Raw genomic sequence first — 26,610 nt, 5'->3', positions numbered from 1 at the left:
TGTGATGGGTTATTTTTTTTGAAAGACAAAGTCTTCATTCCAGAATCGCTTCGTTTGGAGACTCTAAAATTACTTCATGATCACCCATTGGCGGGTCATATGGGATATGTCAAGACTTTGGATCTTGCTCAGAGATTTTTCTTCTGGCCTCACATGGCTAAGGACTGCAAAGATTACTTATCCTCTTGTGAGACTTGTGCTCGGTTTAAGGATTCACATGTTAAACCTCTGGGGTTGCTACGTCCTTTACCAGTGCCTACTCGATTGTGGGGTTCCATTTCTGTTGATTTTATTGTAGAGCTTCCTCCCTCGCAAGGATACAATACAATTTTTGTAATTGTGGATCGACTCTCCAAGATGGCACATTTTGTTCCCCTCTCCGGAGTACCTTCTGCATCTTCTACGGCTGAGGTGTTTATTAAAGAAATTGTCAGGCTCCATGGAGTTCCAGATGAGATTGTGTCAGATCGGGGAGTATAGTTTACGTCTAAATTTTGGAGAGCATTGTGCAAAGCTCTAAAAATCAAGTTGGCCTTTTCCACGGCTTTTCATCCACAATCCAATGGGCAGACAGAGAGGACTAACCAGACGTTGGAACAATACCTCCGTTGTTTCTTGTCCTTCCTCCAGGACAATTGGAGTGAACTTTTACCGTTGGCTGAGTTCTCCTACAATAATGCTCTTCATTCCTCCACCAAGCAAACTCCTTTTTTCGCTAATTATGGTTTCCATCCGCACGTGCTTCCTAACCTTCCTAAGGGAATAGAGGTGCCCGCGGTTCAAGAGAGACTTTCTTTTCTTCTTGATAATACCCTAAGAATTCAACAAGCAATGTCTCATGCACAGAACAACTTCAAGGTTTTTGCTGATCGTAAGAGGAGGAAGGGTTCTGAGTTTCAAGTTGGAGACCTGGTGTGGTTGTCTACCCGGCACATCAAACTTCCGTGTCCGTCTAAGAAGTTGGGTCAACGATTTTTGGGTCCTTTTTCCATTATTCGACGCGTGAACGAGGTAACTTTCAAGCTCAAATTGCCAGCTACTTACAGAATTCATCCTGTTTTTCATGTAGCTTTATTGAAACCAGTGGTGAAGAACACTTTTTCGGGGAGAGATCACAGTCCTCCAGCTCCAGTATCTATTGAAGGTGTCGAGGAATTTGAAGTGGAGGCTGTCTTGGACTCTAGATTCCGGCGAGGTCGGCTTCAATATTTGATCCAGTGGAAAGGTTTTCCTCCAGAAGAAAATTCCTGGGAACCCGTGAGTAATTTACATGCTCCTCAACTTATTGAGTTGTTTCATAAATCTCATCCTGACAGGCCGGCTCCCACATGCACCCGGAGGTTGCATATTGAGGGGGGGCAATGTCAGGTCCCTGCAGATCTGGCTCAAGCTGAGCCGACGTCTCCTCGGGCCAATATCCTCACACCGGCGCCTATTGCTAGTTCGGGCGCGTGTTCTGATGCGCGCGCGCGTTCTGATGCGCGCGCGCGTTCTGATGCGCGCGCGCGTTCAGACGCAAGCGCGCGTTCTGACACAGGCGCACGTTCTGACGCCAACATGCGTCCTGGGGTTAAAAGGTCACTCCGGCCTAGGCTCAATGCGAGGTGATCATCTCTACTGACACAAAGCGTATTTCTACTGATGATTATTCTGATTACGACTACGGCTTGTTCCTGACTACTCTTCTGATTATCCCTGGATTCCTGTATTTGCTTCTCCTGATCTCGACCTCGGCTTCCCTGACTACTCTACTGGATTTCCCTCAATTGGCACCTGTTTCTTGATCGTTTCCTGTGTATGACCCGGTCTGTTCCTGACTTCGCTTCTTCAACTGCAGATAAGTGCTGAGTCCTTATTACGAACTGTTATTTCTGCGGGCTCACCTAGCACTCCTGCTATTCCTTATCTGGGACCGTCCTGTACCAACCTTCAGGGCGCAACTCAGTGGGAAGCGTGGGGGAGGCTCATACCTTCAGACTCGCCTTGATTCCTGACATTGTCAATAATACCAATCTGAACCCCATTACAATGCTTAAGGGTACCAGACAGGGATGTCCTCTTTCCCCTCTTTTTAACCTGTCAATTGACCCCCTATTGAGAATTTTACAAAACATGCAGGCATTCATGGGTATCACCTTTGGCCAAACAGAACTTAAAATGACAGCATTCGCGGATGACCTGCTTCTTTATATATCAAATCCAGAACTTTCTCCCCCAGCTATCCTAGAAGAAATACGACATATCAGGATTCCTAATACATTTTGAAAAATCAACAACACTTTCCTTCAATAGCAACAAAATACCAGCGTGGAGCAAACCTTATATACTAACATGGGCACATGATCACATAAACTACCTGGGAATAACAATCCCACGTAATTACCACAAACAATATGACTTAAACATAAAAAGTGTAATAACCATACTTAAGGATGAAATTAACAGCTGGAAACACCACACTCTTTTGTACATAGGCAGGGCAAACCTAATCAAAATGATAGCATTCCCAAAACTGTTATATCCTTTACAAACACTGCCATTTATGCTAAAACAAAATGATTTAAAAGAAATTACTGCACTTTTTTAAAACTTTTTCTGGAATGGCAAAAAAACACGTATTAGCATGTTGAAGTTGCAGCAGCTGACAGCGCATGGGGTTTCACAAATCCCCTAAATCTAACCAGTGTATTCCACTTGCATAAACAGGAAATCCTACAGGACATATTGAACAAACCCATTAATAATGAAAGCAAATAGGCGGCACTCCGGATAGGATAAAAGAGAATTTATTCCAACAGTTACAGGATCAACATGGCCTTACGAGTTTTAGGGAACCAAATCCCTAGGCTTATAGGTCAAACAGTGTCATTTCCTTAAAGGGATACTGTTGCGGGAAAACATGTTTTTTACAAAATGCATCAGTTAATAGTGCTACTCCAGCAGAATCCTGCATTGAAATCCGTTTTTCAAAAGAGCAAACGGATTTTTTTATATTTAATTTTGAAATTTTCTATGGGGCTAGATATTTTGACATTTTCCCAGCAGCCCCCAGTCATGTGACTTGTGCTCTGATAAACTTCAGGCAGACTTTACTGCTGCACTGCAAGTTGGAGTGATATCACCCCCCTCCCTCCTACCAGCTGATGTAATGTAAACAGAGCCTTGTATGCTCAGCCTGTCAATTGAACAATAGGCAGATATCAAGATAACAGCTTTCGCTGAAAAATCTTCAGAAGGATTCTGCTGATTGGACTGAGAGGAGCTCTGTAGCTGCCTGCTGTTACCAATGCTTTGCTTTGACTAAAACAAGGCTGCAGACTGAGTTATACAGGGAACTCTGAGTATCACTCATGTTTTATAAGGGATAATGTACCCCCTACTGTAAATGAAAAGGATATTAGAAATACCTCCCAACATTTTGAAAATCAAAAGAGGGACAAAAAGTTGTGTCGCGTGTAGCCACGCCCATTTTTGTGGCACCCCCCCTAATTACCATGTTACAAATTTAATTTAATAAATTGGTCAATAGATAGATGGGGGCTTAGAATCTGGACTCGGAGTGGAGCAAGTAGAGGACATTGGCCCTTGAGGGGTGAGTCTGGAGCGGCCATCTAATTAACCCATTAATAATGTCTACTTGGCAGGTATGGCATACTCTATGAACTAAACATAATTTAAATTCCCATCATTCTCTACATGTACTGGTAATGTGAATGGCGAATTTCAAAAGGGTCGGGTCTAATACCCCTTTGAGAGATGGAAAACGTAGGGTCTCTCAGCCATAAAACATACAGTGAACAAACAATCTAAAAAACCTGAAACTTTTCAAGCACTATGGGAAAAATCTCCAATAGTACATTGCCATAACATGCCATTCATGCAACTTCAAAGTTACACAAAAAAGATAGGAGAAAATTGATTAATACCTACCGGAATTTTCTTTTCCTGGCCATCCTCCCCGTCGACATGGAAATATATACTTATGGGTAATCTCCTACTGCTTCCCAGCCTGGACAGAAGAAATGGTTAATCTTTAAACCCCATAAAGCCCACCCCTTCCTATTCCTCCTCAGTCAATTATAAAGTCACAATAGGGCGGGCATGTCGACGGGGAGGATGGCCAGGAAAAGAAAATTCCGGTAGGTATTAATCAATTTTCTCCTTTCCTGGCCATCCCCCCGTCGACATGGAAATATATACTTATGGGTTATACCCAAGCAATCAAGAATAAAAACAGGGGCGGGATATAATGCTGCTTAATTTATTATACAGAAGAGGCAGAAGAAAGTATAGATTGCCCAAATTGGGCTTGCGAAAAAGACATCACATCCAATCTGTAATGCCTAATGAATGTATTGGGCGTAACCCAGGTCGCTGCTCGACATATCTCTTCAGGTGAGACTCCTGCCTCCACTGCCCAAGAGGCTGCTACAGCACGAACCGAATGAGCTTTAACTCCTTTAGGTAGAGAGCTGCCCTGCTCCTTATATGCCCTTGATATAGCCTTGACTATCCATGAGCTTAGAGTTGATTTAGCGGCTTGTTCTCCTTTCCTTTTCCCGGCGGGAATAACAAAAAGCATTCTTGACTTTCTGAAACTCTCTGTTCTTTTGATGTATATTTCCAAACATCTCTTAACATCCAGCGATAAATCTCTCTTTGAGAAGATGTAGGGTTTTCAAATGAAGGTAAAATAATTGGCTCATTGATGTGAAATTTAGTCACAACCTTAGGAAGGAAATTGAAAACTGGTCGAAGGTGCACCTTCTTTTCATGAAAAATGGTGTAAGGCGGATCTACTGAAAGAGCTTGAAGTTCGGAAATTCTACGGGCTGATGTAATAGCGACCAAAAGGAAAGTTTTTAAGGTAAGTAACAATAGTGATACTTGTTCCAGAGGTTCAAAGGGTTTAGTCGACAGTGCTTTCAGCACTAGTGGAAGATCCCAAGTAGGACAAATAGGTCTAGTTGGAGGTCGAATTCTCTTAACTCCCTGAAAGAACCTCTGTATTAATGGCTCCTTGGACCATCTCCTCCCCAGAACCGCTGACAGAGCTGAAACCTGGCCTTTCAAGGTGCTAAGGCTTAATCCCTTCTGAAGACCTTCTTGAAGAAATTCTAATATAATTGCAACAGTAGGTTTAAAAGGATCGAGGCATTTATTTGTAGCCCAGGAATTAAAGGTTCTCCAAACCTTGTGATACTTTGAATTGGTATTATTCTTCCTGGACCTAATAAGGGTTTCAATGACTGAATTAGAACAGCCGTATTCCTTCAATATCGTCCTCTCAATCTCCAAGCCGTTAGATTGAGACAGACTGGGTTGGGATGTTTCCAGGTGCCCTGAAGTAGCAGGTCTTTGGTCTGAGGGATTGGTAATGGATCCGCAATTGATAAGCGCCTCAACAGAGGATACCAGGGTCTCCTGGGCCAATTGGGGAGAATTGCTATTGCTTCCATTCTCGTATATGAAATCTTCCGTAAGACTCTCAGTATTACCGGTATTGGGGGAAATACATAAGCAAAGAGATTCTCCCAATCTTGGGAGAAGGCATCCAATGCTGCTGCTCCTGGACAAGGGGCTCTGGAAAAGAATATCGGAAGTTTGGCATTGTGATCTGTCGCCATCAGGTCTATCTGTGGGCAACCCCAAATAGATGTTATCCAGAGAAAAATTTCCTGCTTCAGCTCCCATTCTCCTTTCGGTAAATGGTGACGACTCAGACAGTCCGCCCATAAATTCTGAACACCTGGAATGTGTTGAGCAGTAAGGTTCTGGAGGTGAGTCTGAGCCCACTGCATGATCGGTGCCGTCTCTCTGAAAAGAATCTTGCTCCTCGTTCCTCCCTGGCCTTTGATATATGCCACGGTTGAGACATTGTCCGACCTGATCTTCACCGAGGAACCGAGAATGATCTTCTCGAATGCCTGAAGTGCTTGAAAAACTGCCCTGATCTCCAAGATATTGGATGGAGTCTTGGAGAGATCTTTGCTCCAAACTCCCTGAGCATAAAGATCCAGAAGGTGAGCTCCCCAACCTAGACCGGAAGCATCCGTAAATATTTCCAACCAAACTGGTTCCTCGAGAGGAAATCCCTTCCGAAGGTTGCTGGGAACTCTCCACCAAGCAAGGCATTGTCGGCATTCCCTGGTGATTCGAATTGATCGAGACCAATCCTGTACAACAGGATTCCACTGCTTGAGGAACGAAAGCTGAACTGGTCTCATCCTCCACTTGGCCCACTTCACCAAACCTATTGTCGAGGTGAGGAGACCTAAGAGACTCATGAATTTCCTTGCTGATGTGTAGGAATTCTCCAGGAATTGACTCACCTGCAGAACTAAATGTCGGATCTTCAGTAACAGAAGAGACACCATACCCAGAATTGTATCTATTTGAGCGCCCAAATAGATCATCCTCTGAACTGGTACCAGCTGACTCTTGGCAGTGTTTATGATCCAGCCAAATTTCTCCAGCACTACTTTGGTTCTCTGAAGGTTGACAGATAACATCTTCGGATCTCGGGCTACAAGAAGTAAGTCGTCCAGATAGTGATAGATCTCTATCTTCTCTTGTCTTAATTTGGCTATTACTACTACCAAGATCTTGGTAAAGGTTCTGGGCGATGTTGCTAGCCCAAACGGAAGACATCGGAATTGATAGTGTTGGTCGTTTAGACAAAACCGTAAATATTTTTGATGCTCTACAGCAATGGGCACATGAAGGTAGGCATCCTTTAGATCCAAGGATGCTAGCCAATCTCCTGGCTGAATAACTGCTTTTATGGTTGATAACGTTTCCATCTTGAACGGTTGATATTTCAGAAATTCGTTTATTCTTCGGAGATCCAGAATTGGACGTAAATCTCCTGTGGCCTTGGAGACTAGAAAAAGAGGAGAATAAAATCCTGTTTTCTTCTCCTGAAAAGGAACTCTTGCAACTGCTTGTTTCATCAACAGTTGCCGAACATAATGAAAAAGAAATTCTTTTTCTTCTGGATCCCTGGGTACGTCTGTGACAACGAAATGGTCTAAGGTAGGTTTTAAAGAAACTTCCAAAAGGTAGCCCCTTTGAATTGTAGCGACTACCCACGCGTCTGAGCATTCCTTGGCCCATACTCCTTGAAAAGCTAAAAGCCTTGCTCCCACAGGAGGATGGGTAGAGAGACCGTCATTGAGCCTTTGAGGAAGACCTTGGGGATCTCGGAGGCCTGACCTTGGACCTGAAAGATGTCTGACCTGAGCGCCAAGTTGAGGTTTTAAAATCTCTTCCGAACTTGAATCCTCTAGAATCCTCCCTTCTTCGAAAGGAATTTTCTGGCCTCCTCTTAAAGTTTTCACGAAACCTTCTACTTTGCGGCAAAAAGGTACTCTTACCTCCTGAGGATTTTGAAATAATATCATCTAAGGCCTTGCCGAATAACTTCTTACCCTCATAGGGCATCTTACAGAGTGAATTCTTGGAAGCGGTGTCCGCAACCCAAGACCTTACCCAGAGGGCTCTTCGAGCTGCTACAGCAAAAGACATTGAGCGAGCAGACAACTGTACTAAGTCCAGAGATGCTTGAAGGCAAAAATTAGAAGCCAATCTGAAGTCTTCAAGACCTTCCAAAATCTTTTCTCTGGGAATCCGATCTTTAACCGCCTGCTCTAAATTCTCCGCCCACAAGGAGAGTGCCTTAGTAACCGACACTAGTGCTATAGAAGGCTTACAGGCTGCTCCAGCCGACACATAACACCTCTTTAATTCAGTTTCCATGCGGCGATCCATAGGATGCTTAAAAGCTGATATATCATCTATGGGTAACGCGGTCTTCCGTGATAGCCTTGCTACCGGAGCATCAACCGAAGGAGGGGTATTCAAAATATCTTGAATATCATCCAAAAAAGGGTATAATTTCTCAATCTTTTTCTCGGCTGGAATTCTTCTAGAAATCTTTTCCCATTCTAGATGGATTAAATCTTGCACCTCTTTATGAATAGGGAAAGCCATTTTCGCTTTTTTGGAGAAAAGGAGGGAGGTAGAAGGCTGACCTGGATCCTCCAGATTTAAAGTACGCCTGATAGCTTTAATAAGTGGACCTAGATGCTTTTGGTCAAATACTGAAATTTCATCCTCAGCATTTTCCTCATCAGTTGAAGAACTGATATCTGATAGAATTTCTTGAATAGAGGATTCTCTATTAAATACGGATAAGTCTGGGGTAGAGAGTACTGTCTCTTTAAGACCTTGTGACACTGCATCTTTAATCCAAGACATCAAAGATTGCTGATTAGGCACAGCGGCAGAAGTAGAAGGAACAGGCATATCCTGCAAGGACTCTCTGGCCACCGAAGGGTTAACCTGCCTAGAGAGGTATTCATCAAAGCAGTCTTGGCAGAATCTTTTATTCTTCATAGCCAAATTATCACATGCCCGACATTTCCTATCAGCATCCTGTTTGTCCCTCTTCTTACTGGGCTCTTCAGGAGCAGGGGCACTATAAAAATAAGGGCACAGTATAAGCCACGGTTTAGGGGAGATTCTTTTTGAAATCCAATGCGGAAGGTACTCACATTAACATCTTGGAAGGGGCTCTCTTAGGGGCAGCTGGATCCATCTTGCATGTGCGGCAAAAAACGGCAACAACAGCAGCGGCGCTGATACTTGGCGCCAGACATTTAAATCCTAGGCGTCGCTGAATAATGACGTCATCGCGCTAACCAGCGCAACTCGGAGCCGCGAATGCGGCAAACTTCAAGCCCTGCCGTGCCTCCCCTTCCAGACAACGCCGTTGCCATACAGGATAGGGGCTTCAGATACAGAGAATCTCCTAAGAACTGTATCTGGTCATCTGATGTGAGTACGATTTCCTGCCTGAGATACAGAGGGAACAATCTCCTACTGCATCCTAGGCTGGGACAGAAGAAAAGACTGAGGAGGAATAGGAAGGGGTGGGCTTTATGTGGTTTAAAGATTAACCATTTCTTCTGTCCAGGCTGGGAAGCAGTAGGAGATTACCCATAAGTATATATTTCCATGTCGACGGGGGGATGGCCAGGAAATGCACTTAATTATCAGATTTAGACTGGAACAATCCTCTTGATAGACTTTTGGAAAAGGGATGTATAGGCAAGGGAACAACTTCACAATATTATAAGAGAGATTTTGATCTGTACGAATATACTAAAGGAAAGGAGGGTGCAGGAAAATGGACACAATGGTTGGCGGACCTAGAATGGAGGACGTTCTGGAGACACTGCTCAGCAACATAAAGGCACTTACCGAGAAATGTTTTTTAAAAAATGTCACTGTTCATACTACTCCCCTCAGGAATTATATAAACTAAAATTGTGGCAACACAGCAAATGCCCAAAATGCAACCAAGAAAGTGCTGATATGTTCCATGCCCTCTGAAATTGCCCATTAATCAAGAAATTCTGGAGAGAGATGAGAGATTTTTCTAATGCAAATCTTTTAAACTATACTCCAATCTCCCCAGAATGGGCCACAGGTCTCACAACAAGACTCCCATCCAAACTAACTAAAGGCAGTAAAATACTATTATTTATAATCACAGCAGTGGGGAAAAAAATATTCTTCATTATAGGATCAAACCACAGCCCCCATCCATTTCTCTCTTTATGTCAAAACTGTCTCACATGTTTAATATGGACTGCATTGAAGCCTCTATGCAAAAGGAAAAACTGGTTATTTTTTTTGAAACATGGGAGAGCTACATTACAACACTATCTAAAGAAAAAACACAAGATCTGATGCAGTGCTTCCAGGCTTATGACACGAAAAACCTGTCTGTTTATTAATTTAAAAAATATAATAATATTTTTTTTAAAAACTCATTTAGACAAGCAATATTAATTTTGGAACAAAGTGCTTTCACTGATGAGACAAAAATTTATTTTTTTGGTCATAACAAAAAGCATGGAGGAAAAAGAACATTGCATTCCAAGAAAAACTGCTTTCTTCTGTCATATTTGGTGGAGGTTCCATCATGCTGTGGGGCTGTGTGGCTAGTTCAGGGACTGTATCAAAAATACCACCATCCAGAATCCAGGCACTCATCAAAGGCTATAGGAAGCGTCTAGAGGCTGTTACATTTGCAAAAGGAGCCTCAACTTAGTATTCATGTAATATCTCTGTGGGGGTGCCAAATGTATGCACCTGTCTAATTGTGTTATGATGCATATTACATATTTTCTGTTAATCCAATAAGCTTTATGTCACCGCTGAAATACTATTGTTTCCATAAGACATGTTGTATATTAAAAGGAAGTTGAAAGCTCAGCGAATGATAAACAAAACTCCAAAGAATTAAGAGGGGTTCCCAAACTTTTTCATATGACTCTAGGTAGTGGAACTCCCTGTTTATTAAAGGGGTTGTTCAACTTTAAAGTAACTGTTAGTATGATGTTGAAAGTGATATTCAGGGACAATTTGCAATTGGTTTTCATTTTTTATTATTTGCAGTTTTTAATTATTTAGCTTTTTATTCAGCAGCTCTCCAGTTTGCAATTTCAACAGTCTGGTTGCTAGGGCCCAAATTACCCTAGCAACCATGCATTGATTTAAAAAAGTGACTGGCATATGAATCGGAGAGAGACTGAATAGAAAGAGGAGTAATAAAAAAAAAACAGAGCATTAGCAGTGTGAGCTGACTCTGCTGAACAGACAGACAGTAGGGACAACAATATATTTAATGTCAAGCAGCAGAATTGGGAAGTCTGTGGCAAAGTGAAGTCTGTGGCAAAATTGGCGGGCACTCATGAGATTCGCCACTCACCACTCCTAGGAATGGATCTGGATAGATGTAGAAGGTGCGAGACTGACTCTCTCTATGAGTGTGCGTGCCTGGACCTGGATCAGCAGCTGGCTGTCGTGAGTGTGCTGTGCAAACCACAGCAGAAGATTCCCCACCCGGTGACGGTGTGCGGTCCGGTATCGCTGTAGGAGATCAGGACGATTGGCCGTTTGGGCTTGGCTCATATCAGTTAAGTGCAGCAGGTGCAGCTGTATAGGAACAGGCCAGCACAGTGTGTGACACGCTGACATGATGCTCGACTCCTACTCCCTCTCTGGACTGTGGCAGGTGGTGCTTCCTCGCCGCCTATTTATACTTTTGACAGTTTCCCACGTTTTGCTGGCAACTTTACACCGGGCGGGCGGGGATGCGAAAGGAGAGTGGATCGGACGAGGGAAAAATTTGTAAAAAAACCCCCAAAGTTTGCCAGTCAGCAGTGGGCCCCCAAAACAAGTGGGCCCTCGGTAGATGCCAACTTTACCCGCTTAAACCTGCCCTGATTATGACCCTAAAAGTAATTATATAAATATAATTATAATACTTATGTGTTATAAGTACTGATCTGTGACTGTTTTCTTTGCAGGGAAATCGAGATGAAAGCAACAATGTAGACATGGCATTAGTCCAACGGGATGTGCAGGTGAGTTATAAAAGAAACAGTTGTCATAATGAGAGTAATTATAATGATGTGTTTTTCTTGTTTTTTCAAAAGAGCCAGCAAAGTATTTGTAGCTACTGTATGTTAAGGCCTCATCAGGCCATAATACAATTTTTCCTCATAAAAAGAAAAAGTAACTTTCCAGTATACCTTAATTCATTTGCAATCGTTTTAAGGGAATTGTTAAATGTTATTGCAGTAAAATAATTATTCAAATTTTTTTCTAAATCTAATTTAAAATTATGCACTATTTTCAGGATAAAAAGGCCACTATGTACTGTCCTGAGTAAACATGAATTTTACAAAAATAAGAATCAAATATCCCATTTTGCTATATAATTGTTCAGTAGACGGTGTACTAAATTGCAAACTATAAATGCCTGTAGTCGATTTTTTAAGATCTGCTTAAAGATTGTTGTTTTGGGGGGAGGGGGGTTTAAAATGACTTAATAAATACTTAATATATGACTTAAAATATACACTGCACACTTATGAAAACTACATAACACAGACGAGACACTACAGTTTTACAATATTTCACCAAAAGTACTGCTGTTCTTCTCTCACTGGCATTTGTGCTTCTCTGTTTCATTCTTCTGTGACTGCACTGAATTTGTTTGAGCATAGGTATGTTAAATGGGTGGTTCACCTTCAAGTTAACTTAGTATGTTATAGAAACGCCGCTTCTAAGCAACTTTTCAATTGGCCTTCCTTATTTATTTATTTTTTATAGTTTTTGATTTAATTGCCTTCTTCTTCTGACTCTCTCCAGCTTTCATATGGGGGTCACTGACCCCATTTAAAAAACAAATGTTCTGTAAGGCTACAAATATATAGTTACAGCTACTTTTTATTACTTCTCTTTGTATTCAGGCCCTTTCCTGTTCTCCCTCATTTAAATCAGTGCATGGTTGCTAGGATTACTTGGATTCTAGCAACCAGATTGCTGAAATTGCAAACTGGAGAGCTGCTGAATAAAAAGCTAAATAACTCAAAAGCTACAAATAAAAGAAAACCAATTGCAAATTCTCTTAGAATATCACTTTTTACATACACACACATATGTTTATGTGTATAAATGGACAGCACCTTTGCCTTGTGCTCAGTAATATACAACACATATCAAGTCCTTATATATATGGAAAAATACAAGATTCCTCTGCACTCAACCCATTATCAATATATTTAAGGCAGAGACATTTTGTGCATACTGCTACTGAAAAATGCCTTACCCAACAGGGATTGTTTGTCCATATATTGGACAAACAATATATGGACAAACAATCCCTGTTGGGTAAGGCATTTTTCAGTAGCAGTATGCACAAAATGTCTCTGTCTTAAATATATTGATAATGGGTTGAGTGCAGAGGAATCTTGTATTTTTCCATATGTATTTTGTGGTCACACCCTCATTGCACCCCCGCCTAATGATTTTAAAAATTAGTGGTGAGCACAACTGTCCCTTGTTTGTTATATATATATAGATATATATATATATATATAGACAAATACAGGAGTCCTCTGCACTCAACCCATTATCAATATATTTAAGACAGAGACATTTTGTGCATACTGCTACTGAAAAATGCCTTACCCTTTAAACAAAACAGGGATTGTTTGTCCATGTATTGCAATATATTTCCAGCTATAGTCAGGTGATCCCACTGGTGTCTAATAAAAGGGCAGCCAAGTTTGGGAGTTTTACTTTGAAAGTAGATAGTAAGTTGCAGGTAAAACTTAGTCCCTTTGTAAAATGTATAATGAAGCAATAGAATTCTTAATGAATCAGATAAAATTTAGCATAGAACTGGCCAGATATGGGATGACTTTGACGTAGTTGGCCAGCTTCAATATATTGCAATATATGGACAAACAATCCCTGTTTTGTTTAAAGGGTAAGGCATTTTTCAGTATTAGTATGCACAAAATGTCTCTGTCTTAAATATATTGATAATGGGTTGAGTGCAGAGGACTCTTGTATTTGTCTATATGTATTTTGTGGTCACAGCCTCATTGCACCCCTGCCTAATGGTTTTAAAAAATAGTGGTGAGCACAACTTTCCCTTGTTTATATTAAAATCCCATATATATATATATATATATATATATACACACACACACACATAAACCTGTATCGCGCATATATACTGTATGTTTTTTTTTTTTTTGCTGATAGGTTTGAGTGATTATGATTATGCAGCCCTATGGAATATATAACAGTATTCTCTGAAATAATCTAATTTGATTTATGTACACTAGGAAAATAGAGTAATCACTAGCCAGACATTTTTTCCCCTGACACATGTTATTATGTGCAGGACTTGTATGCTGCTGGAGAGAATCGTCTGGGGACTGACGAATCCAAATTTAATGCCATTCTGTGTGCCCGCAGCAGGGCACACCTTAATGCAGGTAATTTTGAAAATATATCTGTAGTATTTCATGAATTTTATAGTACAGGTATGGGATGCTTTATCCGGAAACATTTCCTTTCTCTCTGTAATAATAAAACAGTACCTTGTACTTGTGGCTTAATAAGATATAATGAACCTTTACTGGAGACAAAACAATCCTATTGGGTTTATTTAATGTTTAAATTTTTAATAGACAAAATATGGAGATCTAAATTACAGAAAGATCTTTTATCAGGAGAACCCCAGGTCCCGAGCATTCTGGATAATAGGACCCATACCTATATGATAGAGTGTTATACTTTTACTTCCTTGCCTAAAGACTGTATATTATAAGCAAAAGACCAAAAAGGTGCTTGCACACAAAAGTAATTAATGACATTTTACTTATTTATCTGGTACAAAAGAGTATAATCAGCCAAATTAGTAGATCAAAGGTATAAACCTTCCTTCATCAGAGCTGGTGATACACTTAGGGGCAGATTTATCAAAATGTGAGTTTATAGCTTAAAGTGGACCTGTCACTCCGACATAAAAAGCTGTATAATAAAATATATATATATATATATTTTTAAGCATTCATAACTGTTGTAAACTCATTTAAAATCTCAGCTGTCAAATATTGTCTGCCCCTACTCTATGCCTGAGGCATAGAGGTGGGGTAGGTAATTACTTTCACTTTCCATTCAGCACTTACTAGATGTAACTGCACTCCCCACATTCCCCTTGTTCTCTTAACCATTTAATTGTGTAACCGGTGCATGGGGATAGACATCAGGTCACCCCGATCTGGTGCACAAACAAGATTTTGAGATGATGTCTCAATAACAGTCTCCACAAAATGTCTCTGCTTGCTATAATTATTAATTCCCAGGTGGAAGGAAACAAGATTCAAATCATTTTTACAGTGTAGTTAAAGTTCATGTTGCTTGACTAACATGATAAAATAGGGTTTGGAATTATTTTTTTGGGTGACGGGTGCCCTTTAATAAATGAAAAGTAAACCACATTCTACTCATTCCTATGGGATTATTAAAACCATATTTATAAAGTGGTCAGTTCTAACTTTCAACCATTTATAGATGCAATTCTAAAAATTCCATAGGAAGGAATAGAACGTGGGTGAGATTTTATTTATTAAGCTCCTAACTCACATTTTGATAAATCTGTCCCCACAATATCCGCTAGTGGCAAGGTCTCTAGACTAATGGGTTTCTTTCCCTAGTATGCCCACCTTAACATGGATGATCTTGAGCTGAAGGGCAAATGATTGGATCACGATGGCAAATGCTGGCCATTGGCAGGAGTGGCGCATTAAGGAGCCAAGTGAAAGAGTTTAGGCCAGATATCAGTTGGGTAGGTCCATCAGAGGGCCCCATACACTGTCCAATAAGCTGCTGACTCAGTCCAGCTTTTAGCAGTCCATGTATCGGCACCTTTATAGTAGAAGGATCATTGATTTTTATTACACGTGAACTTAGAGATCAACACATCAAAATGTAGTTTTGTGCATGTTAAAATGTGTGATTTCTACATCTGCTATTTTTCTCCTCAGTATTTTCAGAATACCAGCGTATGTGCAATCGGGACATTGAGAAAAGTATCTGTCGTGAGATGTCTGGGAACCTTGAAAGTGGAATGTTGGCAGTTGGTGAGTTACTGTCACACACAATTCATGCCATTATTTTCTTAACAGGGGCACACTTTGCACTTCTGATGGTAGTTGGTAGATTTTCTCCGTATTTTTTTTATCTTATCAGCTAATCTAGGCTCAGAGATTTGTGTTAAAATAACATATCGGGGCAAATTCACTAAGCGCCGAAGCGCCTAACGCTAGCGTCAATTCGCTAGCGTTGGGCATTTTCGTTACTTCGCAAATTCACTAACGAACGCTGGCGTAAATTCGCTAGTGTTACTTCGCACCCTTACGCCTGGCGAATTTTCGCTACGGACGTAACTACGCAAATTCACTAACGCGCGCAGTGTACTGAACGCTACCTTTTAAGCTAGACTTCCTTCGCCACCTCAGACCAGGCGAAGCGCAATAAAGTAGATAGGGATTGCTTCAAATTTTTTCTAAGTCCCAAAAAACGCTGGCGTTTTTTCTATATTATGGGTGATAGGCTGAAAAAGATCGAAAAATTTTTTGGGGCTCCCCTCCTTCCCCCCTACATTTCCTAACTCATGGCAACTTAACTATACAGTGGGCACATGTGTAGGGCAAAAAAATTTTTTTTATTTGCTTCGCTTAGCGAATCAACGCTGGCGCAACTTCGCAACCTTACGCTACCCCTGTGCGCAACTTCGGATTTTAGTGAATTTGCGGAGCGCTGGCGAAACTACGCCTGGCGAAGTGTGGCGAAGTGCGGCGAAGTTACGCCTGGAGCAACTACGAATCTTAGTGAATTTGCCCCATTGTCTTTGAGGAGAGTACTATAAGGGTAAGGCCAGACGAGGAGATTCGGGGAGATTTTGTCGTCTGGCGACTTATCGCCACGTCTTTTGCGCGACTATCTCCCTGAACTGCCTCAGCATCTTTTCCCCATAGGCTACAGCGCAAAATCGCCTGCGCTAATGCACACGCAGCAATGCGTTTTTAATAGTCGACTATTGAAAACGCATCGCCGCGTGTGCATTAGCGCAGGCGATTTTGCGCTGTAGCCTCAGGCAACTTTTGGCAACTATTGAAAACGCATCGCTGCGTGTGCATTAGCGCAGGCAATTTTGCGCTGTAGCCTATGGGGAAAAGACGCTGAGGCAGTTCAGGGAGATAGTCGCGCAAAAGACGTGGCCATAAGTCGCCAGGCGACAAAATCTCCCCGAATCTCCTCGCCTGGCCTTACCCTAAATCTAAACCTGTGTGCTTAAATTTTTTTTCCCTTATTTTAGCACACAAGCAGTGAGTCACCAGCCCTGGCACACTGGCCAGCAACTTGACTCTACCCTATTTGCATAGAATGTCTGCAGTTATCTTTCCTTGCATAAAAAAGATCATTATTTTGGTTTACATAAGTGTACAAATAGAACAACATCTGTGCCTTAATAGTTAGTTTTTACTATATTAAAAGCATCATTTATTGTAGTAGGCCTATCTGCATGCTGTGTAATTAAACTATAAATATGTTCTAAGTGACTTCTTCACAGGTTACGAGTGACCACATTTATGAAAATGGTGTCGATTTGTATACCTGTGATAAGGGAAATTGCATGTGTGAGGATCAAGATGAGGAATGCTTAATTGGATAAGTGACTAGACTGGGTTCAGCATTATTCAGTGTAAGCACCTTGTGACTAGGGCAAAGTTACTCACTTGTACTACATCTAAATAAAATGAATAATACATTTTATGCTCCACAAGCCTGTGTCTGATTTGTTGCTGCATTCATTTAATTTGCAAATAATTTTATATTGACTGTTTTTAACACTAATACTCATTGTTTTTCTCTTGGCCTGGTTTTTGAAAGCTCTCAGATGTCTGGTAATCCCCAAAATCTCCACCCAAGCTCCATTTCATAATCTTATATTGAACTAGTGTGTAACTGTGTTTTTCTTGCATTTTTTGTGGATATGTTCTGCCTACCTTTTTCTTCTGTGCAGTTTATTATGGAAGGAAAGTCTGTTTTTAAAGTATTTTCCAAGCTGTATATGCTTCACTTCCTAATTACCACATGTGTAGTGATCAGAGTGCAGTGTTTCTGTCTTTATAACCTGCTAATCAGAAATATTTATTCTACAACACCTATTGGCATATTTCAAGACATTTTTTTTCCATTTAACATGTATGCCAAACAATATTATGATTTACTAATAGAATTTCTTATTGTGCTACATGTAGGGGCACATTTACTAAGGGTCGAATTTCGAAGTGAAAAAACTTCGAAATTCGACCATCGAATTGCAGTAGTACGATATTCAAAGTCGAAGTTTTTGTTGATCGAATATGACCATATGCGATCGAAGTAAAATCGTTCGATCGATCAATTAAATCCTTAGAATTGAACAATTCGAACAATATAATCGAACAAACGAACAATTTTCCAAAAAAAACTTTGACTTCTAAAAACTTGTTGGCTATGGGTTCTAGGCGGTCCCCATAGGCTAACATAGCAATTCGGCAGGTTTAAGGTGGCGAAGTGTCGAAGTTTACGTTTTTTAAAGAGACAATACTTCGATTTTCGAATGGTCGAATATTCAAAGTTTTTTCAATTCGAGTCGAAGTCGAATTTGGCCTATTCGATGGTTGAAGTACCCAAAAATTACTTAGAGATTCGAAGTGTTTGAATTCGAAAATTCACTTCGAATTTACTTCGACCCTTAGTAAATGTGCCCCGTATTGTTAAAAGTGGGTATGCACATACAGTACCTAAAAACTTTTCATATCTGTTTTAAACATGGAAAATTTACATCTTGTGTTTTATAATATATGGGGGCTTAATTCTACTTTAATAAGAAAGTTATTGAGAATTCTAGTGGTTACATTGTTGAATTGTAATCAGTAGTAAAAAAATGGTTATATTCTTTATTATATTCCATATGTGGTGTACAAAAATTTTATACCAATTATATCAGTCCCTGCCCCAGTATAGCTTATAAATCTAAGATCCCTACCACATTCACAAACTATATGGTCAGTCAGAATGAGGGAGGAAACCAGGGTATGTGGAGGAAACCCACACACAGTGGTGCTCCCACTATCAGGCGAGTAGAGAAACGCACCTCAAGCTGCAGCACCAAATTACCAGGGATGGCAAAAGCTGCTCCTGGTAACTTTTAAGAGCAGAATTTCTGTTTTTTAAACCAGAAGTTCTGCTTTTCTAGAGCAAGACAGTGCAATTGTGCTCTTTGCACTAGTGATGCGCCCCCAGACCCCCTCCAGCACAGGAAAGGTAATCGCAGGGGGGGGGTGTCGTAGGAACCACCTCGGGTTGCTCCAGACCTAGAATAGCTGCTGACTACACAAGCACATTGAGAATATACAACCTAGAAAGACTGCATAAAGCAAGAGCCCAATACACTTGAATTGTGCCATATGTATTTAATTTTTTGGTGCAAAGTCTGGTCCAGATTTATTTTGGAAAATGTTTTATTTAACTTTAATATAAACAACAATTTCTTTCTGTTAAAATCTGCCCTAGGTACGATTCAATAACTTATATAATAGATTAATAGCTAATATCTGCTTGTTTTTAATAGACTCTGTGTAAGGGCTCAGTAAGCACCAGTCTTTTGCTGATGCAGGGTTTTTTTATTTTATTGGATATATTAATCAGCATGTTGCCTGTGCAAGAAAAAGGGTTATTATGCAAAGGCATCCGACTTGTTGCTGCTTGTCCCCAGTGATTAGAATTACTTGTGTTAGCCTAGTTTGTCTCTGCAAAAAATGTGACAGGATAAAATAAGATCTGTTTTCATTTTGACAGGAAAGAGTCTATTTCTGTAAAAAAAACAAAATTAAATTTACACTGATTCAGTGCTCTATTAATACTTTTTTTATAAGCACCGTATTTTTGACACATAATTTGTATTGTTGATGAACCTTCAGTCATAAGCGAGCACCACCAGTGTAGATACTAAATATTCATATTGCAATTTAAATCCTGATCCCACTTGTTAAAAAAAAATGTCTGTGTTACGCCGTTGGTTTTTTGTGTTGTTACAAGAATATTCATTTTTTACCAGAATGATTCAGTACTAACCTTTAACCTATATTTAGAAGATACATATGAGTACAACTAGGCAAGTTGTAATAGAATTCCATACCCTCTGTATTTTACCTCCATTTATGGTCATTTACAAGATGAACATTTTCTTCTTATCACAAAGCAATTGTGTTGCTTATGTGTTTTACCTTGTTTTTTTCAGTAAAGTGTCTAAAAAATACACCTGCCTTCTTCGCCGAGCGCCTCTACAAATCAATGAAGGTAAATTGAATAGGGAATGCCACACCTTATATCATTACAGTATGAATTAAACACTGTTAAATAAAGATTATGTTATTGTAAAGGTTGAAAGTTTACTGGTTGCTATAGGTCACTAGGCCAGTATCAAAGTTTGAATATTTTACTGACAAAATGTATCTTGAACAGATTGTGTTGCTTGTCAGCAGTCTATTGAGGGATGTGGGCCACTATTTCTAGCTTTATTTAACTTTAATTCCATATACATTTGTGTCTGCCTTAGTAACCTGCATGCAGTATAGTTGGAAGCCCATTTATTGAAGGTTAAAATTTTAGTGGTTTTAAAAAATTTTGAAACCACAACCAAACTATTTCTCTAAAACCGCGTACGGCATGAATATCTCTAAAAGATGTTTTGCATCATAGCTTTTATTGAACTGGGGGGGGGGCAGGGGAAAGTACACACCATCACTGACAAAATGAGAATGTAGTATGTACAAATATAATATCAGGTACATAATTGAACCACATAACATTTGTGCTATGCAAATTCAAACCCATATGATAAGTGTGGGAGGTCTAGACAAGCTATAGTAATTGGTTACTCTATGTTACCCTGGACTTCTTATGAAAGCTGAAGTTAGTCAGTCATAACAGGGTCGCCAACTTGGTTTATTAGCTTAGTGCCTATATTAAGTTTATATTTGTCTGTTTCCTTAAAGAGAAACCACCTAAGCCAGGTATCCCTAAAGTCTTTTCTCTGCCTGACTGTGTAGGTAAAATAGTTTCTCAAATCTCGCAGATTTCAATGACCTTGAGCAACCATTCCTTGGGTGAAGGAGGAGTGACTGATTTCCACTTAAGTGGAATATGGAGTTTGGCTACATTAAGTAGCGCCTCTCTAAGACATGATCTGAAATATTCTCCATGTCCACCGTAACATCTGGAGACTCGAATCTGAGCTAAAAAGGGTTCTAGGGCCAGTATGAAAAGTGAGGGGGAAAGGGGGCATACTTGTTCAGTGCCATTTTTATTTGGATGTAAGCTGATAGGGTGCCATTGATTCTCACCTGTGCTACAGGTCTATTGTAGCGTGAATTTATCCAGGCACAAATGCGTGTCCCCTGCCTGAATTTCGCAAGACAAGCGAACAGAGGAGAATATTAATCATTTTATTTGTGTTGTCACTGACTTCTCTTCCTGGCTTCTCTTCCCACCTGATCCACATCTATCAATTGTCCTAGGTGTTTTGTAGCCTAGTTGCAATGACTTTGGCTAGTATTTTTATGTCCAAGTTGATGAGAGATATTTTCCTAAAACTGCCTGGTTCCTCAGAGTTTTTGTTTGGTTTCAGTAATATAGAGACATGTGCCTCAAGTGAGTGGTGTGTAAATTGTGAGCCCTGTTGTAATGCGTTGAAGGCCTTAACTATATGTGGGAGCAGAGGGCCTAGGCATTCTTTGTGATATTGTATTTTGAAGACATCTCTGGATAGTATTTATTAGACCACTTGGGTGTGTTGTTAGCTTTAAAATGGGTTTCCTGTAGAGAGGCCACAGCTTTGTGATGTGTCATTTCTGAGGAGATAAGAATTTTCTTGTGTGGGGTATTGAGGCCATTCACATTAAGGCTCAATATTTTGAGAGGGGTACAGCCTAAAATTCAGTGTTCTTGTGTTAAGACAAGATTGCATGATGTAGGTCGTAAGGAAGAGAGGGAAATGAGAGAGTACGGGGTAAAGGAGTATTGGGGGTAGGAGAATGAGAGGAGAAGAAGGGGAAAGGGGAGGAGAGAAAGTAAAAGAAGAGTTTAAAAGATCAGAAAGTATAGAGAGGGTAAAGAGGGAGAGAGTGCCAGGGTAGGGAGAGCCCTCCTTGAGTCCAGTGGGAGAATATACACTTCCGCCTACGGAGGGTAGATGGAACAGTCCCCTGTGGGCGGGTATGGTTGTAATAGGTGCGTATAAGAGGGGGTGGTGTGTCTGGTGCAGTGGGTTGGGTTGATAGTACTCCAGTGCACCAGTATTTAGATCTAGCTTGAGTAAGGCACTATGGCAAAGGGAAGCCAGATTATCCACTTGGCCTTGTATCCCAGTGGTCTTAGTCTACTGGGAGTGGGAGTGCAGTGCTCAAAAGTAAAGGTGATCACCAGGACATATTTATAAACAAACCATGGGATTTAAAAAAAAGAAGAAAAAAACTCAATAAAACTTGAAATAGCTATAACATGAACTATAATAAACGTAAGGGAGCAGCTAGCTTTGTTGATTTCAGGCGGAAGTAGAAGCTGGCATATTCAGCGATCCCATAGTTCCTTAATGCCCAGAGAAAACTTTAGTTGGAGTGTATAGTGGGAGGTAGTCCGCGACCATTCTAGCCCAGGTGCAGTTCTAGAAACTTTGATACCCCCAGGGCCTCTGTGTGGTCGGGCTGATTTTCAAAGAATTTTTCAACGTCCTTGGTCTTTTTCACCCCAAAAGGTTTAGGGGTTGATCCGGGAGGTAAGGTTTTGTGTGTTTTCCCCATTGAGCGGGTGTTTAAGTGAGTATTATTGGGCTGGTGCACCGGAGCTCAACAGAAAGGCTTCTTGCTCTCACCATCAGGACACGCCCCCAAAGCTCTAAAAATTTGAGTTTTTCAGACAATTACTAGCGAAAAAAATCTCCACAAACATCTAAAATCTGAATGGTTAAAAAATAGTCCAACAGGATTAGCAAAACTCCAATTGACTTCTAACCTTGACTGCTTTTACTTGCCAAAGTTTTGTATTAGAGTTTTTTGTGGTTTTTACACGTGGAGGTTTATTTATCAAAGATTGAATTTTGATTTTTGAAACCATGGCTAAACTCACTTTCTTTAAAACCACAGCTGCTGGTGTGTATAGGGAGAGGGGGGGAGGCAATGCCAGGCAGTTATGGCGGACTTTTTTGGTACGGGGGTTTAGTTCTCCTTTAAGTTACTTCTGTCTATAGAATACTAAATATTTATTTTTAATTTCACATTTAATGGTAAGGAACATTTGGCAGTGGGGCCAAACCTCTTCTAGAATGTGTTGGGCTCATTTATCATTTATAACTGTCCAAATAAAGTCTTAGACCAACAACACAAGGCATTTTAATATCCTAATGTTTAGATTTTATTTTTCTATTCTATTAATTATATCTGCTTTATTCCTTCAGGGTGCTGGCACAAAGGACAAGACTCTTATCCGTATCATGGTTTCCCGTAGTGAGGTAGACTTGCTTGATATCCGTACGGAATATAAAAGGATGTATGGCAAATCCCTTTACACAGATATCACGGTAAGGCACAAGATAGGATCAATATACAGAATTATGTATGTGGCAACTGAGTTTTATACTTCGATTGAGGTCCCAGAAAGTGGGTTTTAACTTCAGCAATTCATATTAAAATTAGACTTACTTGTACCCAGTTTAAAAACAGTACTGTGGCATGTTTAGAAAGAAGCAAAAGGATACATTAAAATTATCATGGAAAAAATCATTGTGAGCAAGTAAAAACATTAGGTTGTGTTTCTGTTGTTCTAAATCTACATACCACAGCATCTGTTTATTTGAACTTGAGAAATTTGAAATGTTATTTTATTAAATAATGAAGCTATATCTTTTAGTAAATGTTTGTCTGTAACTACTTCGGCTGAGGTCCCTGAAAGTGGGTTTTAACTTCAGCAATTCATATTAAAATTAGTCACTTGTACCCAGTTTAAAGACAGTGCTGTGGCATGGTTAGAAGGAAGCAAAAGGATACATTAAAATTATCATGGAAAAAATCAGTGAGCATGTAAAAACATTAGGTTGTGTTTCTGTTGTTCTAAAGCTACATACCACACAGCATCTGTTTATTTGAACTTGAGAAATCTGAAATTTTATTTTATTAAATAATGAAGCTATATGTTTTAGTAAATGTTTGTCTGTAACTACTTTGGTTGAGGTCCCTGAAAGTGGGGTTTAACTTCAGCAATTCATATTAAAATTAGACTCACTTGTACCCAGTTTAAAGACAGTACTGTGGCATGGTTAGAAAGAAGCAAAAGGATACATTAAAATTATCATGGAAAAAATCATTGTGAGCATGTAAAAACATTAGGTTGTGTTTCTGTTGTTCTAAAGCTATATACTACAGCATCTGTTTATTTGAACTTGAGAAATCTGAAATGTTAATTTATTAAATAATGAAGCTATATGTTTTAGTAAATGTTTGTCTGTAACAGACGCTAAATCAATCATCTCATTCCATAACTCTGAGTTTTCTGTCTTCTATGTCATCAATGCGGAGGGGATCTTTTTTGACCGAATGTATTTATAGTTTTATCTTCTCACAGGGAGACACATCTGGAGACTACAGGAAGATTCTGCTAAAACTCTGTGGGGGGAACGACTAAATATTTGTTAATTCTTTCTTCTATATTGTGAAAAAATCCTTGTCCTTTTTTGTTTTACTTTGGAAATGTCAGAGGGTGTATTTGCAGTTACCATTTAGTTATTCATGGGCATTCAACTCCACCCTGGCTATACTGTAATCTATGCAATATCACTGTAGCTAGTCCAGAGTCTAGGCAAAGTGGATACAATGCTGTTTGCCTAGGAGTTTAGAAACTAGCTTTATAATGCATGTGTAACATACATGTACAATTATAAATAGGTTAATTTCACAGATTTAAATTCATTTTCTGAGCCAATTCTTATTCAGTATATATGAGTTGCTTCTAGGATGGTCCACTTTCATCTAATCTGTGTCTGTGGGGCAAGTTTTTAAAGCTGTGTCAAAAAAATAAACCATGCAAATTCACACAAATTTGCGTAACAGGTAGGGGTTGCTAAGTATTACCAATAAAGATATCAGCCAGCATTGGGGGGAGGTGAGCAGTGATATCGTGGGGGTGGGGCAATGACTTCACAGGGCAGGGAATGGGCAGATCAGGGACATAAAATAGGTGGATTTGGACCCAGAGGGAGAGCAGTTTGTTATGAAGTTGAAGCTTGAAAAAGAGTGCATAAATGTATATTTTTATACATTTTTGTCTTCAAATAAAGCCATCTTTAAAAGCCATGTTTGAGGCTTCTGCTATCTACATATTAGTTTACACCAATTTTTATGCCAACAGCTTTTGCTGAATTTGTTTTATGGATTATTTTTGTGAGCCAATGCATGCCGTTGATCAGTGTAATGATAACAACTATGCTTAATAAATACACCATTTATTTTACACAAACTTGTTGGGATAAAGTATTAAACAAAAAAGTCCAGACTTCCGATTTGTCCACGGTGGACTAAGTCACAGATTGGGATACTGCTTTGTATATATATAGATATAGATATATATATAGATATATATATCCCTATATGTTCCGTATATATCACTTTTTCTACAGCACTGCACATAATATGGACAGTTTATAAATAAATTAAAACAAATCCATTTTAATGTATCCTATAGGTGTTGTTTCTGTAAACCCATTTGTGGCCGTAACATTTTACCGATCTGAGTATAAGCCAAGGTACCTAATTTTACCTACGAAAACTGGGAAAACTTATTGACTCGAGTATAAGCCTAGACACAACTACAGTCCTGTCTCCCAGCAGCGCACATTCCGCCAAAGGGACCCCCCCAGCGATCAACCGGACTTCTTTGCAAAGTTGATGGTGACAGAGAATTGCCAAATGGATTACTGTGTGCATTGTCCCACTGTCCCACTACCATGTGCAGAGGGTGCTGTGTGATATTGCCATCACTGTTAATCTTTCGTATAACCAACAGAGGGCGCTGTGTGATATTGCCATCACTGTTAATCCTTCATATAACCAACAGAGTGCGCACTGTTATTCTTTCATATAACCAACAGATGGCGCTGTGTGATATTGCAGTCACTGTTATTCTTTCATATAACCAACAAAGGGCGCACTGTTATTCTTTCATATAACCTACAGAGGGTGCTGTGTGATATTGCAGTCACTGTTATTCTTTCATATATCCAACAGATGGCGCTGTGTGATATTGCAGTCACTGTTATTCTTTCATATAACCAACAGAGGGCACTGTGTGATATTGCAGTCTCTCCCCAAGCGAACTGTTGGTATAGCAATGATTAAAAGTGACTGCAATCTCAGCTACTGCCCACTGACTCGAGAATAAGCCGAGGTAGACTTTTTCAGCACATTTTGGATGCTGAAAAACTCGGCTTATACTCGAGTATATACAGTACTCAAAATATCACAAATCTCAAATGGATCCATATCTGAAGAAAAAAATCTGATGTGATATTTACAGTGGTATTGTAAAGGGCAGATTACTCAAATGTTGAGATGCAAATAGTATTTGCTTTTGACGCAAAAAAAAAATTCCTCTCGTAGATCGAATTTTTTTATTCTATTTATCTTTATTTTCTCAATGATGTTTTCACATAAAAATGAGAGTACCTCCTTTTAAAACTAATTGGAACAACATCATGAGATAATTCTGTCTCACCATTTACTCTAGAATTCAAAGCCAATTTAACCCTAGAATGATTCTTGAAAAAATCATAAGGGCATTTACACTCTTGATTTAATCAAGGTGACAAATAATTTATTTCCTGGTATTTATATAGTGCTGGTACATTTCCGCAGCGCTTTACAGATATTACACATCATTCACATCAGTCCCTGCCCCAGTGGAGATCACAGTCTATCACACTCACAAAGAACAGGGCCAATTTTATTAAGAGCCCATTAACCTGCCTATATGTTTTCAGAGAGTAAACGGAACCTGGAGTACCCTGAGGAAACCCATGCAGAGACAGGGAGAACATACAAATTCTTTGCAGGACTCTGACTGGAACTGAACTCA

The 26,610-nt window shown here is 39.8% G+C and overlaps 1 protein-coding gene across 7 annotated transcripts in view; it reads left to right on the top strand.

Moving 5' to 3' along the window:
- anxa11.L (annexin A11 L homeolog) overlaps nucleotides 1-24,990 on the top strand; it is a 77,862-nt gene extending 52,872 nt beyond the window's left edge. For 5 of the 7 annotated variants that reach the window (XM_018240296.2, XM_018240295.2, XM_018240291.1 and 2 more), the window contains 6 exons: nucleotides 11,382-11,438; nucleotides 13,775-13,868; nucleotides 15,423-15,518; nucleotides 19,730-19,788; nucleotides 22,943-23,065; nucleotides 24,090-24,990. In XM_018240296.2, coding sequence (XP_018095785.1) covers nucleotides 11,382-11,438; nucleotides 13,775-13,868; nucleotides 15,423-15,518; nucleotides 19,730-19,788; nucleotides 22,943-23,065; nucleotides 24,090-24,176 — 516 coding nt within the window. In that variant the 3' untranslated portion in view covers nucleotides 24,177-24,990. Of the gene's footprint in view, nucleotides 1-11,381; nucleotides 11,439-13,774; nucleotides 13,869-15,422; nucleotides 15,519-17,011; nucleotides 17,144-19,729; nucleotides 19,789-22,942; nucleotides 23,066-24,089 lie in introns of those variants that run through there. The other 2 variants (XR_005962401.1, NM_001097710.1) reach the window with 2 other exon arrangements.
- The last annotated feature ends 1,620 nt before the right edge of the window (nucleotides 24,991-26,610 follow it).

This window comes from Xenopus laevis, chromosome 7L, assembly GCF_017654675.1.
Source record: "Xenopus laevis strain J_2021 chromosome 7L, Xenopus_laevis_v10.1, whole genome shotgun sequence".
NCBI lineage: Eukaryota > Metazoa > Chordata > Amphibia > Anura > Pipidae > Xenopus > Xenopus laevis.
Note: the sequence above shows the minus strand (reverse complement) of the source record. Positions and strands in the feature narration are given on the sequence as shown.